This window comes from Somniosus microcephalus, chromosome 15 (assembly GCF_052327205.1).
Source record: "Somniosus microcephalus isolate GS21.2 chromosome 15, FLI_Smic_1.0, whole genome shotgun sequence".
Classification (NCBI taxonomy): Eukaryota; Metazoa; Chordata; class Chondrichthyes; order Squaliformes; family Somniosidae; genus Somniosus; species Somniosus microcephalus.
The window spans coordinates 57,798,644-57,816,408 of record NC_141001.1 but is presented as its reverse complement, the minus strand read 5'-3'; the positions used below and the strand labels follow the sequence as shown (position 1 = coordinate 57,816,408).

General features: G+C 46.0%; 1 protein-coding gene and 2 pseudogenes across 1 annotated transcript; 1 reads left to right on the top strand and 2 right to left on the bottom strand.

Annotated features, from left to right (window-relative positions):
* The window catches only part of LOC147106753 (natural cytotoxicity triggering receptor 3 ligand 1-like), a 744,151-nt pseudogene that overhangs the window by 103,145 nt on the left and 623,241 nt on the right, over positions 1-17,765 (top strand).
* LOC147106761 (uncharacterized) lies at positions 6,694-8,705 on the bottom strand. The gene has a single exon (XM_086007849.1). The coding sequence runs from the start codon at positions 8,433-8,435 to the stop codon at positions 7,020-7,022; it is 1,416 nt and encodes a 471-aa protein (XP_085863975.1). The 5' UTR covers positions 8,436-8,705; the 3' UTR covers positions 6,694-7,019.
* Positions 12,738-14,298, bottom strand: LOC147106760 (uncharacterized; annotated as a pseudogene).

Below are 17,765 nucleotides of genomic sequence, written 5' to 3'. Positions count from 1 at the left end.
ACGACATTTTACGTTGGTAACCAATCAAAAATCTGTGTCCTTTATGTTTGATATTAAACATTTTGGAAAGATCAAAAATGATAAAATAATGAGGTGGAGGATTGAGTTGGCATGTTACCATTTTGATATAGTTTATCGTCCGGGGAAGGATAATGTTGCTGCTGATGCACTGTCGAGGGCTTATTGTTCTGTGATTCACGGAGATACGCTTATTAATCTTCACAATGCCTTATGTCATCCTGGGGTTACGAGGATGATACACTTCGTACGCAGTAAGAATTTGCCCTTTTCAGTTGAAGACGTCAAGCGGATGACTTCATCATGTTCTATCTGTGCTCGGTGTAAACCGAATTTCTTTAAGCCTCAACGAGCTCATCTTATAAAGGCTACTTCTCCTTTTGAACGTCTGAGCGTTGATTTTAAGGGGCCTCTTCCTTCAACGACTCAAAATCGATACATATTTACTGTTGTGGATGAGTTTTCAAGGTTTCCTTTTGCTTTTCCTTGCGCAGATGTATCAGCTGCTACAGTTATCAAATGTCTGACTCAACTTTTTGTCGTCTTTGGGATGCCTGCGTATATCCATTCGGATCAGGGAAGTTCTTTTATGTCTTCCCAGTTGAAGGAATATCTTCAGAGTCGGGGAATTTCTACTAGTAGAACTACCCCGTATAACCCCCAGGGTAATGGACAGTGCGAACGATACAATGGGGTGATCTGGAAGGCAGTTATGTTGGCTTTGACATCCCGGAACCTTAAGAATACACAGTGGGAAATGGTACTGCCTGATGTCCTGCATTCCATTAGATCATTGCTTTCAACGGCTACTAATGTGACCCCCCCATGAAAGGCTTTTTAATTACCCGCGGAGATCTACTACGGGATATTCGGTACCTTCATGGCTTACTATGCAGGGGCCTGTGCTGCTTCGACGCCATGTTAGATTGTCAAAATATGATCCTTTAGTGGAGGAGGTGGAGCTGTTGGAGGCAAATTCCCAATATGCTCATATTCGATTCCAAGATGGGAAAGAAAGTACTGTTTCAATTAAAGACTTGGCTCCTTGTGGTGGCCAGCCCTCTTCCGAGGATATTAATAATAGTCATGATTTAGATAATGTGGATGTTGTTATAGATACTACGAATATTTCCAATCCTATTGCAGATAATTATACTTCTATTAGTCAGCCTTCGATGGATGTTCATGACCGTCCTAGTTTACTTCCTGATGGGATTTCCAATCCGGAAACCGTTGATAATCGGGATATGGATAGCCTTCCTGCAGAAGATACTTCAGTGTCTCCGGGTGTGGGAGGGCAAGGAATTTCACCAAGGTTAAGAAGGTCGACACGAACAAGATATCCGGTCGACCGATTGAAAATGGACTTTTAAATTGATAGTAATGTTTTAAAATTGTTGAAATATTATATTTGAATTTTAGTTGTAAATAAATTAATTATAAATTGTAAAGGTTATTTTAGGTTGGAGCATGTTTTAAAAGGAGGGGTGAATGTGGTGATTATTTCCTATGTTTAATAAGAAGTATTGTGATTGGTGAATGGGGTGGTTGTTCTCTGTGTTAGTAAGAAGTATTGTAATTGGTTGTTTGTTTCTACCTTGAGATATATGCTGTAAACTCATTGGTAGTGGATGTCAGGTGATTTGTGGTGGCCATCTTAAATTCAGTTCTCTCCAGTCATGGTTGGAGACTGGTGTTGAAAGATGTGCTACTGGATTTTTAAAGTTAATAAAGCCTAGATTAGAAAGGCAAATCTATTCTTTATTTCAACGTCGTAAAAAGATACAAACAGAAGACCTTGGTAAGAAGGACATCAAATAGATGCACCAGCCATCACATTGTTTTTGTGTTAAGCTTGAGACACCTACACAGGTGACATAATTCTTAATGCTACCAGCTGAACTGACTGTAAGAATAGCAGGGGTCAACAGAAAACTGACCAGAGATAATTAGCTTACATCAGCAGACAACTTCAAAGGTAATACCACTGAGAAAGGGTATAAAAATTGAACTTTCAAATGGGAAGACAGATTCGCTTGAAGGGGCAAAGCGATTCTCGGCTTCAGAGGCAAGCTCTGTAAGTCTACAACTCTTTGAGTCTCGGGTATCAACAGTATTGTGTTTGATATTGGTGGATATCCTGGAATAAGACTAAGAAATGTAAAAATGTAACAAAGTTAAGATTTGAGAATAAGGATGTCTGATAATAGAATTGTAAGATTTTTGTATTTGGAACTGTTAATGTTGCAATTGAAATACCTACTGTAAATAACATGTCGGTCCTTTAATAAATCTATATATTTTCAGAATTGTCTCACATAGTAGTTGTGTATCAAACTCGCGAACTCAATCTCTCTACACTTTTTGGTGAGGAGTTGCAGAATTCTGGGGGAGTTTTCCGGACCCTCATAATATCTGGAAGGTTACAGTCTAGCTAAACTTATTAAAAGTGCTATCTGGAGGACGGTAACATCTTCAGGTTGTTCCTTTCCTTTAGGGACCTTTAGACCTAATTAAGCGTCTTTAGGATTTGGCTACCTCAAACTTTAGTTGAAAGTGAACATCTGGGGAATACGCCTGATCTGGGGTAGCCCTAAAGGGGCTAGGACTAGTAATAATCCTTTCATACTCTCCACTTGCCTGGTTGAGTGTAGCTCCAACAACACTCAAGAAGCTTGACAGCATCCAGGACAAAGCAACCCACTTGATTGGCACCCCATCCACCACCTTAAACATTCACTCCCTCCACCACCGATGTACCGTGGCTGCAGTGTGTACCATCTACAAGATGCATTGCAGCACCTCCCAAACCCGCGACCTCTTCCACCTAGAAGGACAAGGGCAGCAAGCGCATGGGAACACCACCATCTCCAAGTTCCCCTCCAAGTCACACACCATCCTAACTTAGAAGTATATCGCTGATCATTCATCGTCACTGGGTCAAAATCCTGGAACTCAACTATCTAACAGCACTGTGGGGGAGTACCTTCACCACACGGACTGCAGCAGTTCAAGAAGGCGGCTCACCACCACCTTCTCAAGGGCGATTAGGGATGGGCAATAAATGCTGGCCTTGCCAGCGATGCCCAAATCCCATAAACAAATATATATTATAAAAAGGATATAGAGGCACTGGAGAGAGTACAAAAAGATTTACATGGATGATACCAGAACTGTGAGGTTATATCTATCAGGAAAGGATGAACAGCCTGGGTCTCTCTTCTCTTGAAAAGGGAAGGCTGAGGGATGACCTAATAGAGGACTTTATAATTCTGAAAGGTTTTGACACAGAAAGAGTGTTTCCACTTGTGGGGAAGAGCAAAACTGTTTGTTAGATCCGTGATTCTGAGGGTATGCTGTTATTGAATAACCACACGGATGCTGTAACTTAACAATAAACAGGTATTTACTGGAGGAGGGTAGTCTCAAGACTGGGGGTACAGAGGCATGCGCAAAGCTTATATACAGGTGTGGTCACTGCCGGTACTACAGTATACAGGAGCTGTAAAAGTAGTTCTGTCTTAAAGGCACATACACTACAATTCCTCCCCTTTTAGATTAGTAGTACCCCTAATATTCAAATAACAATTAACACTTTAACATGTACATTAAACAACAATAGTCCATTTTATAGATTCAGTCTTTGGGGCGGCTTCCTGACCCTTTCGGGATAGCGCCTTTCCTGAGGCTCTTGTTCTTGGTGCAGAGGTGAGTCTGACCCCTTTTCATCGGGTAGTTCATCGGGTTCCACTGCTACTGGTTCTGAGGTAGATGCTACCGGTATGTCGGGTTCATCCCCAGGTACTCGAGACATGGGGTTGACGTGTTCCTGTGACACTAAGATCTGATCGACGTGGCGTCTCACAATGTTCTCCCTGACATCCACTGTGTACATTAATGGCCCCTGCCTTTTGCATATCGTTCCGGGTTGCCATTTCTCTGTTCGATAGTCACGGGCCAAGACTGGTTGCCCTACTTTGAAGCTCCTTGTCGGCTTCTCATTGATGTGCTGGAATTGTTTGTCCTCAACATTTCTTTGCACATTTGGTCTGAGCAAGTCCAGACGAGATCTCAACCTTCGGTTAAAGAACATCATGGCCGGGGTCTGCTTGGTAACTGCATGTGTCGCGTTTCGGTAAGCTAATAAGAAATTGTCCATCTTATGCTGTAGTGGAATTTCATCATCGCACATGGCCTAAATCGCCTTCTTAAAGGTTTGTACGAACCTCTCAGCCAATCCATTTGTGGCTGGATGATACGGGACGGATGTGTAATGCCTTACCCCATTCCTTCTCATAAATTTTTGAAACTCTTCGGACACAAACTGTGGTCCATTATCAGAGCAAATCTGCTCTGGCAGACCGTTTCCGGCAAATATGGTCCGTAGGACTGCAATCGTTTTCTCTGTAGTGGTTGAAGACATTTTGATCACCTCAGGCCACTTTGAATGAGCATCCACTGCTATTAAGAACATTGAGTCCATGAAGGGACCAGCGAAATCAATATGCACCCGTTGCCATGGAGAGGAGGGCCATTCCCATGGGTGTAGAGGGGCATGTGGTGGTGCATTTTGGACCTTCTGGCATCCTGAGCAGCTCTTAGTTAGGCCTTCAATTTGTTGATCGATTCCCGGCCACCACACATAAGCCCTAGCAAGGCTTTTCATTTTCACTCCCCCCAGATGACCTTCATGTAGCTCATTTAGCACTCTCTCCCTTAACTTGGGTGGAATCACCACTCTGGATCCACACATCACTGTCCCCTGGCATACTGACAGCTGTTCTCTTCTGGATGAGAATGCTGGCAACAGTGAGTCGCCATGTGTTGGCCATCCCCTCACCGTCAAATCATATACACGAGACAGCGTCGGATCATTGCGGGTCTCCTTCCCTATATCCGCGTTCGTTACTGGCAATCGTTCAGTTATTGACGAATAAAATATCTCGATAGGATCCACTGCTGGTGCTACAGTATACAGGAGCTGTAAAAGTAGTTCTGTCTTAAAGGCACATACGCTACAAAAACTAGGGGTCATCAATATAAGATAGTCACCAATGAATCAAATAGGAAATTCAGAAGAAACTTCTTTACTCAGCGAATGGTGAAAATGTGAATGGTTGAGGTGAATAGTATAGATGCATTTAAGTGGAAGCTAGATAAGCATATGAGGGAGAAGGGAATAGAGGGTTATGCTGATAGAGTTAGATGAGGAAGGTTGGGAGGAGGCTCGAGTGGAGCATAAACGGCGGCATGGACTGGTTGGTTGAATGGCCTGTTTTTGTCCTGTATCTATATATATAAATCGGTACTTCTGTCTGTCATTCTGTCTGTCATTCTGTCATTCTGTCTGTCATTCTGTCTGTCATTCTGTCTGTCATCGCGTGTGCGTCTGGCGGGCTATGCGCTCGAAAGTTACAGGGCGTACCTACGCGCGCGTTACATCCAAAGAAAGCTTACGCTTCCGAGACGGTTTTAAGCGTATTTACGTTTCGGCCGGGCTAAAATCACGCCCGCGGTATCCCAAAAACCTTCAACATTCCGCTCATTAGCATCTCATTATCCGCTCATTAGTGACAGAGTGACCTCGAGCTCGACCAATCGTACGCCGGGTTGCTGGCGTGTGCCGCCGGGCCAATCGGTGCGTGTGTGGCCGGGCCTTATCGTTCTGAACCGAGGTGAGTCGCCGCCATCTTGATTCCAAACTTTTCCTTTCTTTTTCCCGCTTTCTGCGTCTTAAAAAAAAACGTTGCTTTTAAAACACATATTGTTTTTAAAAAAAATGATTTAGAAAGTAATTAACTTATCTAATCTCATTAATTTTCCTACCTTTCCCCGTTTTTCCAGGTAAGCCTAGAAGCCTCGGCGTCTCCTCCGCACCCACGCCCGAGCTAGGCACCTCCCGGCCCCACTCGAAGGCTGGAGGGCCGAGCCTCAGCCCAGCGCCGCTAGGGTGCGCGCGCAGCAGGAGCTGAGATGCGGCATCTCTCTCTGGCTCGGCCGGGGGGCGGGGCTTGTGGAGCGTCAAGCGTTACCCTGGCAACCGGGCCGGCCGGCCGTCTCGCACAGCCGCAATCGGCGGTCTTCACCTCGGGGGGGGGGCCGCGACCCTCGGGGGGGGCCGCGACCCTTGGGGGGGGCCGCGACCCTCGGGGGTGGGCCGCGCGCGCAGCAGGAGCAGCTGAGACGCGCCGTCTCTCTCTCTGGCTCGGCCGGGGGGCGGGGCTTGGTCAGCGTCACTGTTGAAACGGATTCTTTTGGTCCTCAATCTGGTTCAGTACAAACACTGAGTCGAATACTGGTTGAGTTCAACGGTTTTTATTCCGTCATCCCGGGAGACTTACTCTGATACAGCACAGTCCTGACTCCAGAAGAGTCCGACAGGTTAAACCAGAGCAAGCAATCTTTCATACAGTGTGCCACATTATTATACTTGCATTTGAGAAGACATTAACACATCGTACAGTCTGCACCAATCCCGAGCTGTACACGTATACATTTAATTTGATTTCCTGGCCTGGCAGTATGAAACAAAGAAGTCACATTTCACTGAATGGTTTATAGTTAAGTAAATATCCTGGTAATGGTTTCATGATCACCTAATCATTATGGTAATGCGTTTGCAATCATGGTAATGTGTTTTCTGATCGCCTATTGTCTGTATAACCTCTGCACTCCACCCTACACTGTTTCCACCAGCAAGGTGTGACATCGTGGGTGCCAGCCATATTAGCAGCCACAGATCAGTTTAGCTTCTTTTATTTTACTTCCTGCTGCCTTCACAGTTTCTTGAGTTAACATGATCATTTCTTACAATATGCAAGTGACTCAGCGATGTCGATTTCACCACCATTTTATGCTGACAGGATCCTCCATTTTAGATTGACAGGGTCCTTGGCTATGCGAAGCGAGTTGTTACCATATTTTGCATTCTATATCCTCATTCCCCCCTTTTATCATTCCATGATAACCATCTAAGGTACCCAGTGATTCTGGGCTTCATCCTACTGGTCCATCTCTATCTTATTGAGTCTATTATACTCCTCCTCCATTAATTCCTTCTCAAATTTAATTTCTTCTTCTGATGGTTTCCTTTGTACCAATTGACTTGGAATTACAGTTGCTCCTAATCTATTGCAGCAACACTTAATCAGCGTGAAAACTAGAAAAATGCACATAATTACGGCAAGTACCACCACTAGCCCATGTAACAGAGTTTGTCCCATTGACCCTAGCCATCCTCCAATGATCCAATCAAACCAGTCATCCCCTGGCTTAGGTTTCTTATACTGACTTACTGCATCCCGGATATGTTTGACAATGTTGGTTATGTTTTCCGAGCTATCCGGGATATAAGTACAGCACTCACTTCCTATCAAGGCACAGGTTCCTCCTTGTGCTGCAAGGAGGTAATCTAAGGCCATTCGATTCTGGAGGGTTACTGTTCTAATGGCTATCATTTCGGCACTCATGTCTGCTATAGCTTCCTCAGTGTCATTGGCAACTATCTCTAGTAGCCTTGCCAGATTCCTTGTTTCATCCATCAAGCTCATTATTCCATAGGGAGGGTTTATTACGCCGAAAAATCGATTAAAAGCTCCTAGCTCTCTTTTGGTCACGTGTTTCTTAAATTCGTGGTGTTCCCCAATCTTATTCAAGTGGTGAATAAAAGGTACTGCATAACCTAAGTAACACGAACCCGTCCAATCCCGGGGTAACCATGGATAGGCTTGCTGACCACATATAAAATAGGTCCCATTATATGCGATTAAATTGTCGTCTAATGCCTCACGAATCCTCCATCCCCATCTGATTTCCATTCCTTCCCATGGTCCCCCACTTGTCCTATTGGGGGTTCCGGTATGATCTAATTGGAAGAAACCTTGGCCACAGCCTCTGGTGCGAATATATTTTGTTACATTAACATTTTGGAAACATTTACTGCGTCCTACTTCTATACCTCCGGGCACACTCTTCGTTAAACATATTGGCCCCTTCGGCCTACCAACTCCTGAAGTATTAGTAAGGACTAAGGCTGGAGGCTGGCTGTTCCGATTATAATTAGGCTGGTACCACCCTTGGAAAGTGGTTAGGTCATAACCTGCCGACTTCCATTTGTCCCTGTCGCCCTCCTGGTTGTATGAATCTTTATAAACGCCGCTGGCGTTCTGGCGCATGACCCACTCCGCCATCTCTGTGGCATTGAACAGGATGGGTCTCAAGGGAATCCCTCTTTTACTATGGATAGGAATGTGACTGCAAACCCAACAGCTTGTTAAGTTATAGCTTTTGGCGTATTCATATGACATGTGCAGAAAGGTGTTGGTAAGTAATTCACGTTTCTTCCGTGATTTGTCCGTATCGCCTTGAGTCAGGCACAATAGTCCAAAAAGTCCAATAACAATGAGCAGCAACTTCATGGTTTCAGTCTTCAGTGGGCGCTCCGCCTGTGGTGGTGTTTTCTTCTTTGTAGCACTCGGCTCCGACCCGCCTGGGATGCTGTTTTCTCCCGGCTCCGAAACTTGATGCTAAGCAGATGGTCCCCTAGCGGTTGTTAATCTGTGAAATAAAAGGCTTACACACAATCAAAATTAAAACTTAAAATATTAAAACTTAAAATTAAAAATTAAAATCGTATAATAAGTATAATAAGAGTAGGATTTCAGCAGGCCAGAACAATCCAAACACAACATCAGACCTCGTAAAAGCTGCAGTCACCTCTATCAAGGCCGAGCACGAGTTCTGTAGTCTCCTATCAATGGCTGATCAATCAAAATGAAATTAATGATTGTTCGTAAAATCTACTATATACTGTACTGATTTACTACTGATTATCTCTAAAATCTACTATATACTGTACTGATTTACTATACTGTACTGATTTACTACTGATTATCTCCCCCCCTTTTGATTGGTTTCTCCAATCAATTTACAGTGGTGGAAATGCACCCATACGCTTCTTCCCTCGACCTTAGCTGCAGTCGGGGTTGTTAGTAAGACCTGATATGGACCTTCCCACCTTGGATCTAGACTTTTACGAGTCCAGTTCTTAACCATCACATACGAACCTGGTTCAATTTTTAGAGAACCAGATAAGTCAGGAAGTTCACCATATGCAGCACGGACCTGTGAATGCAGCCCGCGCAAAACCTTAGTAAGAGCCAAGACATAGGTCGTCATTTCTTCAGTCATATGGTGAAAATGCACCGTTGTAGGAGCATTTTGGTTCCAGGGAGTCTTGAGTGGTCTACCATAGATAATCTCAGCAGGTGTAAGTCGTGCTTTACCCGCTGGTGTGGTGCGGATCTGAAAGAGAGCCACAGGAAGCAATTTCAACCAAGTGGAGCCGGTTTCGGCTACCAGTTTAGCAAGTTTGTTCTTCAGAGTCTGATTGGTTCTTTCGACAAGTCCTGCAGCCTGTGGTCGATAAGCACAATGCAATTGCTGATGAATGTTCAACTGGGTACAAAGTTCCTTGTTCACTTCGGCAGTGAAGTGAGGACCGTTGTCAGAACTTAACCGAGTTGGAATACCATACCGAGGTATGATCTCTCTCAGCAATACCTTAACAACAGTAGAGGCTTTATTGTCTGTGGTTGGATATGCCTCGATCCATTTACTAAATACATCTACAATGACAAGTACGTATTTGTAACACTGACATCTTTCCAACTCAATGTAGTCCATTTGCAGGGTCTCAAAGGGACCCTCAGGTAAAGGGGTTTTTCCCCATTCGCAAGGCACTCCCTTTCCAGGGTTGTGTTGTTGACAAATCAGGCATCGATCGCTAATGTTCTGTGCTATTGCTTGAAGCCTTGGATGCCACCAAGTACTTAGAAGCAAATCACCCACTGCCCTGGCACCACAATGAGTTGCAAAGTGTACACATTCAATAACCCATAAAGCTAGCTCATCAGACATGCAAGTCTGTTCCGCGGGAGTAGTCCAGAGTTTTGATAAAGGGTTATATACACATCCCAATTCTCTCCGCAAATGCTTATCACTACCAGGAGCGTCCTCCTGCAACTTAATCACCTCTTGGATGGTTGGCATTAGTTTTTCCGAGGTAGACTGATTCTTTTTGGAATTTTTAGTCTGCCTCATCATTCGGGGCACAATCATTTGGCGACTCCTAGAAACATTTTTGGCCGCCTCATCAGCGCGGCGGTTTCCTATATCTACCGGGTTTTGGCCAGTGGTATGGGCAGAGCATTTAATCACAGCTATCTGTTTGGGGAGTAAAAGGGCTTGCAAGAGATCTGAGACTAACTGACGGTGAGAGATCGGGCTGCCCGAAGAGGTCAGAAAACCTCTATTTTTCCACAATTGTCCAAAGTCGTGAACTACTCCAAAGGCATATCTAGAGTCTGTATGTACATTGATTTTTAATCCTTCTCCCAAAGTACAAGCTCGTATGAGTGCAAACAGTTCGGCTTGCTGGGCAGAAAAAGGGGATTCAAAGGCTGCTGATTCTAAGGTGACACCTTCCTGATTTACAATTGCATAACCAGAAATTCGTTTTCCCATCTCATCAACTGAAGAACTGCCGTCCGTATACATGGTAATATCGGGATCTGCAATAAGAGTGTCAGACAGATCAGGTCGGACTGAGGTATCATCCTTAATGAGGTTTAAGCAATCATGGCTTGGTTCATCACTCTCGGAGGGCGGATATGCAAGGAAACTGGCAGGGTTGATAGTGCTACAGTGTTTAAATGCTAACCGAGGATTGTTCAGTAAGTATATTTCATACTTATTTTGCCTGGCGGTAGTCAGGTGTTGGGTCTGCAATTGCCCCAATAACGCAGTGACTGAGTGAGAGCTATACACGGTAATGTCTTGCTGAAGTGTCATATTAGCAGCTGACTGTAGACTGTTGTAGATGGCTGTAAGGATCTGGGTGCAATAGGGATGTCCTAAGGCTACCGGATCCAGTTTTGATGAATAATAAGCTACCGGTCGATGCTTATCGCCATGCTTCTGAGACAGAACTGCTGTTGAGCAATCATTCATTACTGTGCAATATAACTGGAATGGCCTATCATACAGGGGTCGTCCCAGGGCTGGTGCTTGGACCAGATCCTGTTTTAATTCCTCAAATGCCTGCTGTGCCTCTAGTTCCAGCTCAAACTCTCCCTCTTTAGCCGTGTAGGGAGTCAGATGTTTGGTTAATACTGCAATATTAGGTATCCACTGTCGACAATAATTAACCATTCCCAGCCACTGCCTGACTTGTTTGGCCGTTTTAGGGGTTGGCGTCTCGCATATTGGCTGTATTCTGCTAGTTTCCAAACTGCGGTTTTCGGCTGATAACATAACTCCAAGAAATTTAACTGTCTTCTGAGCCACCAATACTTTCGCTGGAGATACCACATATCCTAATTCTGAGAGATAGTTCAACAACTGAATAGTGTCCTCTCTGTTACTTAGCTCATCAGGGCTAGCAATGAGAAGGTCATCCACATACTGGATCAGATTGGAGCCACAATTTAATGTCAGTGTCTGTAATTGCTGTTGAAGGCACCGCGAAAACAGGGTAGGTGAATTCACAAAGCCCTGGGGTAATCGAGTCCACGTATACTGCTGACCGTTGTAAGTGAAGGCAAAAAGGTATTGGCTAGTAGTGGCCAATGGCAAGGAGAAAAAGGCGTGCTGGAGATCGACTACCACAAAAACTGTAGCATCAGCAGGTATTGAGGCCAAGATGTGTGCTGGATTAGGTACTAGCGCATGAAGTGGCTGAACAATCGCATTTATTGCTCGTAAATCCTGCACTAGGCGGAACTGATCAGGCTTACCAGGCTTCGGAACAGCCAGGATGGGTGTATTACAACTGGATTGGCAAGTTACCAAAATTCCCTGCTCCAACAATCCCTTAATGAGCCTGTCTATATTCGGAAGAGCTTGGTGTTTCAAAGGGTATTGTCGTACCGTCGGCAAGGTCACATTTTCCTTCACTGGGATCTCAATGGGTTTTATGCCGGTTAGACCTACATGCGTTGGGTCTTCTGCCCATACCTGTGGATTCACATACTCCAGTATGTCTTTCCCTACATGACGGTGCACCACAGTCAGGCTAGGCTCAGGGTTTTGGTAAAATTGGACCATCAGACCTCCGGGTAACTGTTGCGGTTGGTGACATTCAGGGTTTGCCTGATCGATCGCTCGTTTTACCATGGGCCCCAAATCTTTGGCATGGAAAGGCTGGTTAACTTCCCGCGTGGTATGAGGGGCCACTGTCGAAGGCTGCTTCCACAAGTGTAAGGGAACCTGCACAAACTCTGCTTTTCCCTCAGGTCCAGTTACTACAGCCTTGAGGTAGATTGTCCATTCGGTACCTTCCTGATCTTTAAAATACTCCTCAAGGGTCCTATCCTTTCCACTTCGATCATATGCCAGTGTCACATGATAGGAGGATGCATTGAGGTCGAGCGACCACCATTGAGGTGTAGTCGAAACATAACATTGCCTTTTATTTGCCCAATGTCCTATTGCTATTCCTTCATCACCACAATCAAGTTTGAGTTGGAATGCACATAGTAAGTCTCTGGCCATTAAATTGCAGTCCAAGCCGGTAGTTATTACAAATTGGTGGGTTGCAGATTGATTTTTGTAGGTCACCTGAACTGGTTCTGACATAGCATACTTGGTCATTTGACCTTGGAAGCCTGATAATTCCTGGGTCTTGTTGGATCGGGAAAGTTTAAAGTCCGATTGGACAGAGGACATGGCGACTCCAGTGTCTACTAAAAAGGGATACCATTGATCCTGGATTTGCAACATTAATAAGGGTTCTCGGTCCGAATGTAAAGTGCTGACCACTAGATTAGCTAGTCAATTCTGTGGGAATGGATTGTTCTGGGAGAAATTGGTATATCCTCCCCTGCCTCCTCTAGGTCCTCCTTTGTTTCCTCTCCATCTTCCCCTGCCTCTCCTAGGTGGGTCTCCAGAGGCTAAGGATTGGCAGTCTCTGACCCAGTGGCCATCCTCTCCACAGTTATAACACTGCCCTTGTCTTGGACCTTGGTATCCCCGTCCTTGTCCTCTACCCCTTCCTCTACCTCCGTAATTCTGTTGTGGAGGGGCGTAGGGTTGGCCGTATGCAGTAGCATCGGGGCCGTTTGGATGAGTGTAATATCCATAATTCTGAGAGTCTACCCATCCAGGGGTACAGTATTGAGGTTCCATCTGATACCCTGTCCTGTCTATCGTGTGTGGTTGAATTGGGACTTCCTTCACGACATATTCTGTTTTTATTGTCTTCTGGGGTTGGTTCTCCAAACCTTTACTCTCTTTCCAATAATATTTTATGGCTCTAGTAATTTGAGCTGGGCTATTTTCTGCCCAGTTCATATTATTGGTTTTAATTGCGGTTGCTACCGCAGCCGGAAGGCAGTTCATCAGAATGGCGCAGAATTGGGGTGAATTGGCTCCTCCTTGATAATTGGTGTCCCCCGACTGTCCCTGATAAACCTCACAGAATCTCTCCAAAAATTCCTCAGGTCCCTCATCTTTCTTTGGCTTAGTATCTAGGACATTGGATATGTTAATAGGCTTCTGAAGTGTTTGACTAGCAGCCGTAAGCATGGCTGTTATTCTATCATTGTCATTCCCCATGGCCACATTTAGGGCTGCCAGATTAGCATGTCGCAAGTGAGTTAAGAATCGAGTATGTTCTGAGGGGGTCAGTACTTGTTGGATTAAAGCCCATAAATCTCGGGATTCAGCGTTGTACACTTGAATGGTGGTTCATAAAAAGTCCACAAACTTTTGAGGCGCTTTGTGGCGATCCGGCGCATTAGTAAGGATAGACATTAATTCATTAGGCTTCCATGGGAAGAATACATCTATGGTGGGGTTAGCTGCGGCATTAGCCTGATCTGGGTTTGGCATCTTTCTCACTGGAAGGTTCCTGGGTGGGTTACCGGAATGATTTTTTGATTCTGACTCATGATCCTCAGGAGGTGATAAATCATCCTCCGAGTCGGTAAAGTCACTACATGACTCAGTGTCGCTTTCCTGAGTGGATTTATGTTGAACTAACTGTCTGACTCTTTTCTTATTTTCCCGTTTCTCTTCTTCCTTCTTTTTCTTTTTCTTATCACTCCGGGTAGGAGTATAATTTGGCACAGGGTTTGTCTGTCCTGCCGTTTGTAACCGGGTCCAACTACTTATGGGATCAGTAACGCCTGTGGCACTATCGGGTAAGGTGGTTGGGGGTATTCCTGGAGTGAAGGGGGGACTGGTTGCGGAGAGGGTTGCTGGAGGGGTAGTATTAGGCATCGCTAGTGAGGCCGATGTTGGAAGGGAGGGGTAAATATTGATGTACTGGGGTGGCTGAGGAGGTGGCGCATTAGGAGTTCTGTACATCCAATTGTCTAAGTCCTCATCTGTTCCGTCTCCCTCTTTCAACCTAAGGCCAACCATTGAACTACGTAGTTCATTTTTATCCTTTTTATCTGGCGCCTTTTCAGATTTTGACCTTTTCTCATGTGCACATTCTTTCTTAAGTATTTCAATGGGTTTAGGATTTCCTCCTTCGGTTAACTTTATTCCTAATTTAACAGCATTTTCTTGCCAGCTGGCTAATAGGGAACTGTCTTTAATTTCTTGGCAGTACTGTCGCCAGAGTCCAATTAGTTTTTTAGTCTTGCTTCCCATGTTCTTTTTCCAAATAATTCCTTGAGCTTTTTTAACCGTTTCTAAACTTTTGGGACCCCCTAGTCGCCATTGTTCGCTGCCTAATTTTTTATTTAAACCCCCTGAGAGTAGTCTCAATTGTTGGGCTTTATCCGGATATTTGTCACACAATGTTTGTAAGGCACTGCCCTCGTCACTTGTTGTGTCTAGGTAATTACCCATGGTTCTCTTACACTAAGGGCTCCCTTTCAGGATTCGAGTTACGTTTTTAAAAGTGTCTCGTATATTTCACGGATACCGGCACACAAAACTAAACACCACAATACAATAACTACAATACTTAGACCAAACAAAAACACAGTGAGTCGTCTATATTCATCAAATACTAATTTTAGCCTCTGTCACCGTCTGGTACAGGTATTCTTAGCCTAATTATTCAAATCGTAAATTTAGCCTCTGTCACCGCCTGGTACAGGTATTCTTAAACTCTAATTATTCAACTTATACGACCCTTATCTTGCACTCCCCGAGTACAAGTTGCTCGAGCTCTAGAGTCCCCGACTCTCTCTTTTTACTTTCTTTCAAGTATTCTTTTTCTCTTTCTCTAAAATCACTACTTATCTACTTTTTAGTCCAATCGGAGCCTGAGCGGACCAAGTGAAATATGAGGCCGGCGCGTTACCCAACTTGGATACTTATTTCCTAAGTTTACACAGTATTCGCCAGATTGACCCAGATCTCGTCGGGACACCACGCAAGAATTAGCGAGTGGCAAAACTTTTATCGGACTTACGGATCAGAGGAAAACCGAGGTGGTAAATTTAAACATACTCACTCCGGGGGCCTATTTCCTCCTCTCACATCCAAAACTAGTTCGGCTCTTAATTTCGCGAATTCTCGGTGATCGTCCGTTGAGATCCCACTTCTGACACCAAATGTTGAAACGGATTCTTTTGGTCCTCAATCTGGTTCAGTACAAACACTGAGTCGAATACTGGTTGAGTTCAACAGTTTTTATTCCGTCATCCCGGGAGACTTACTCTGATACAGCACAGTCCTGACTCCAGAAGAGTCCGACAGGTTAAACCAGAGCAAGCAATCTTTCATACAGTGTGCCACATTATTATACTTGCATTTGAGAAGACATTAACACATCGTACAGTCTGCACCAATCCCGAGCTGTACACGTATACATTTAATTTGATTTCCTGGCCTGGCAGTATGAAACAAAGAAGTCACATTTCACTGAATGGTTTATAGTTAAGTAAATATCCTGGTAATGGTTTCATGATCACCTAATCATTATGGTAATGCGTTTGCAATCATGGTAATGTGTTTTCTGATCGCCTATTGTCTGTATAACCTCTGCACTCCGCCCTACACTGTTTCCACCAGCAAGGTGTGACATCGTGGGTGCCAGCCATATTAGCAGCCACAGATCAGTTTAGCTTCTTTTATTTTACTTCCTGCTGCCTTCACAGTTTCTTGAGTTAACATGATCATTTCTTACAATATGCAAGTGACTCAGCGATGTCGATTTCACCACCATTTTATGCTGACAGGATCCTCCATTTTAGATTGACAGGGTCCTTGGCTATGCGAAGCGAGTTGTTACCATATTTTGCATTCTATATCCTCATCACGGTTACCCTGGCAACTGGGCCCTCCGGCCGTCTCGCACAGCCGCAATGTTGAAGCCAGCTCGGGAGGCCGGTGCTCGGAAGATCGCGCCTCCGGAGTTTGGTGCTTGGTTGGTGGGGGGGGGCGAGCCTCGGGGGTGGGTGGTTGGTGGGCGAGCCTCGGGGGTGGGGGGTGGGTGGTGGGCGAGCCTCGGGGGTGGGGGTGGGGGTGCGAGTCTCGGGGGGGCCAACCTCTGGAGTTCGGGGGGTGGGGATCAGGGGGCTCGGGAGTTTGGGGGGACGGGGATCAGGGGGCTCGTGGACTCTCCCCCTTCCCCTCCCCTCCCCTCCCCCCTCCTCTCTCCTCCTCCCTCCTCCCCCCTCCCTCCCCCGCCCCTTCTTCCCCCCCTCCTCTCTCCTCCTCCCCCCTCCCCTCCCCCCGCCCTCCACCGCCCTCCCTCCCCCCCGCCCTCCCTTCCCCGCCCCCCCGCCCTCCCCTCCCCTCCCCCCTCCCCCACACCCTCCCCCTCCCCCCATCCCCTCCCCCTCCCCCTCCCCCCTCCCCTCCCCTCCCCTCCCCCTCCCCTCCCCTCCCCCTCCCCTCCCCCTCCCCTCCCCTCCCTCTCTTCCCCCCAGTCGCTCTCTCTCTTCCCCCAGTCGCTCTCTCTCTTCCCCCCAGTCGCTCTCTCTCTTCCCCCCAGTCGCTCTCTCTCTTCCCCCCAGTCGCTCTCTCTCTCTCTTCCAACAACAACATGCCCTCAAAAAAGCCTCGGCACCGCCGGGCACTTCAGCTAGTCTATATATATAAATCGGTCCTTCTGTCTGTCCTTCTGTCTGTCTGTCCGTTTGTCCATCTGTCTGTCGTCGCGTGTGCATCTGTCGGGCTATGCGCTCGAAAGTTACAGGGCGTACCTACGCGCGCGTTACCTCCAAAGAAAGCTTACGCTTCCGAGACGTTTTTAAACGTATTTACGTTTTGACCGGGCTAAAATCGCGCCCGCAGTATCCCAAAAACCTTCAACATTCCGCTCATTAGCATCTCATTATCCGCTCATTAGCGACAGAGTGACCTCGAGCTCGACCAATCGTACGCCGGGTTGCTGGCGTGTGCCGCCGGGCCAATCGGTGCGTGTGTGGCCGAGCCTTATCGTTCTGAACCGAGGTGAGTCGCCGCCATCTTGATTCCAAACTTTTCCTTTCTTTTTCCCGCTTTCTGCGTCTTAAAAAAAAACGTTGCTTTTAAAACACATATTGTTTTTTAAAAAAATGATTTAAAAAGTAATTAACTTATCTAATCTCATTAATTTTCCTACCTTTCCCCGTTTTTCCAGGTAGGCCTAGAAGCCTCGGCATCTCCTCCGCATCCACGCCCGAACTAGGCACCTCCGGGCCCCACTCGAAGGCTGGAGGGCCGAGCCTCAGCCCAGCGCCGCTAGGGTGCGTGCGCAGCAGGAGCTGAGACGTGGCGTCTCTCTCTGGCTCGGCCGGGGG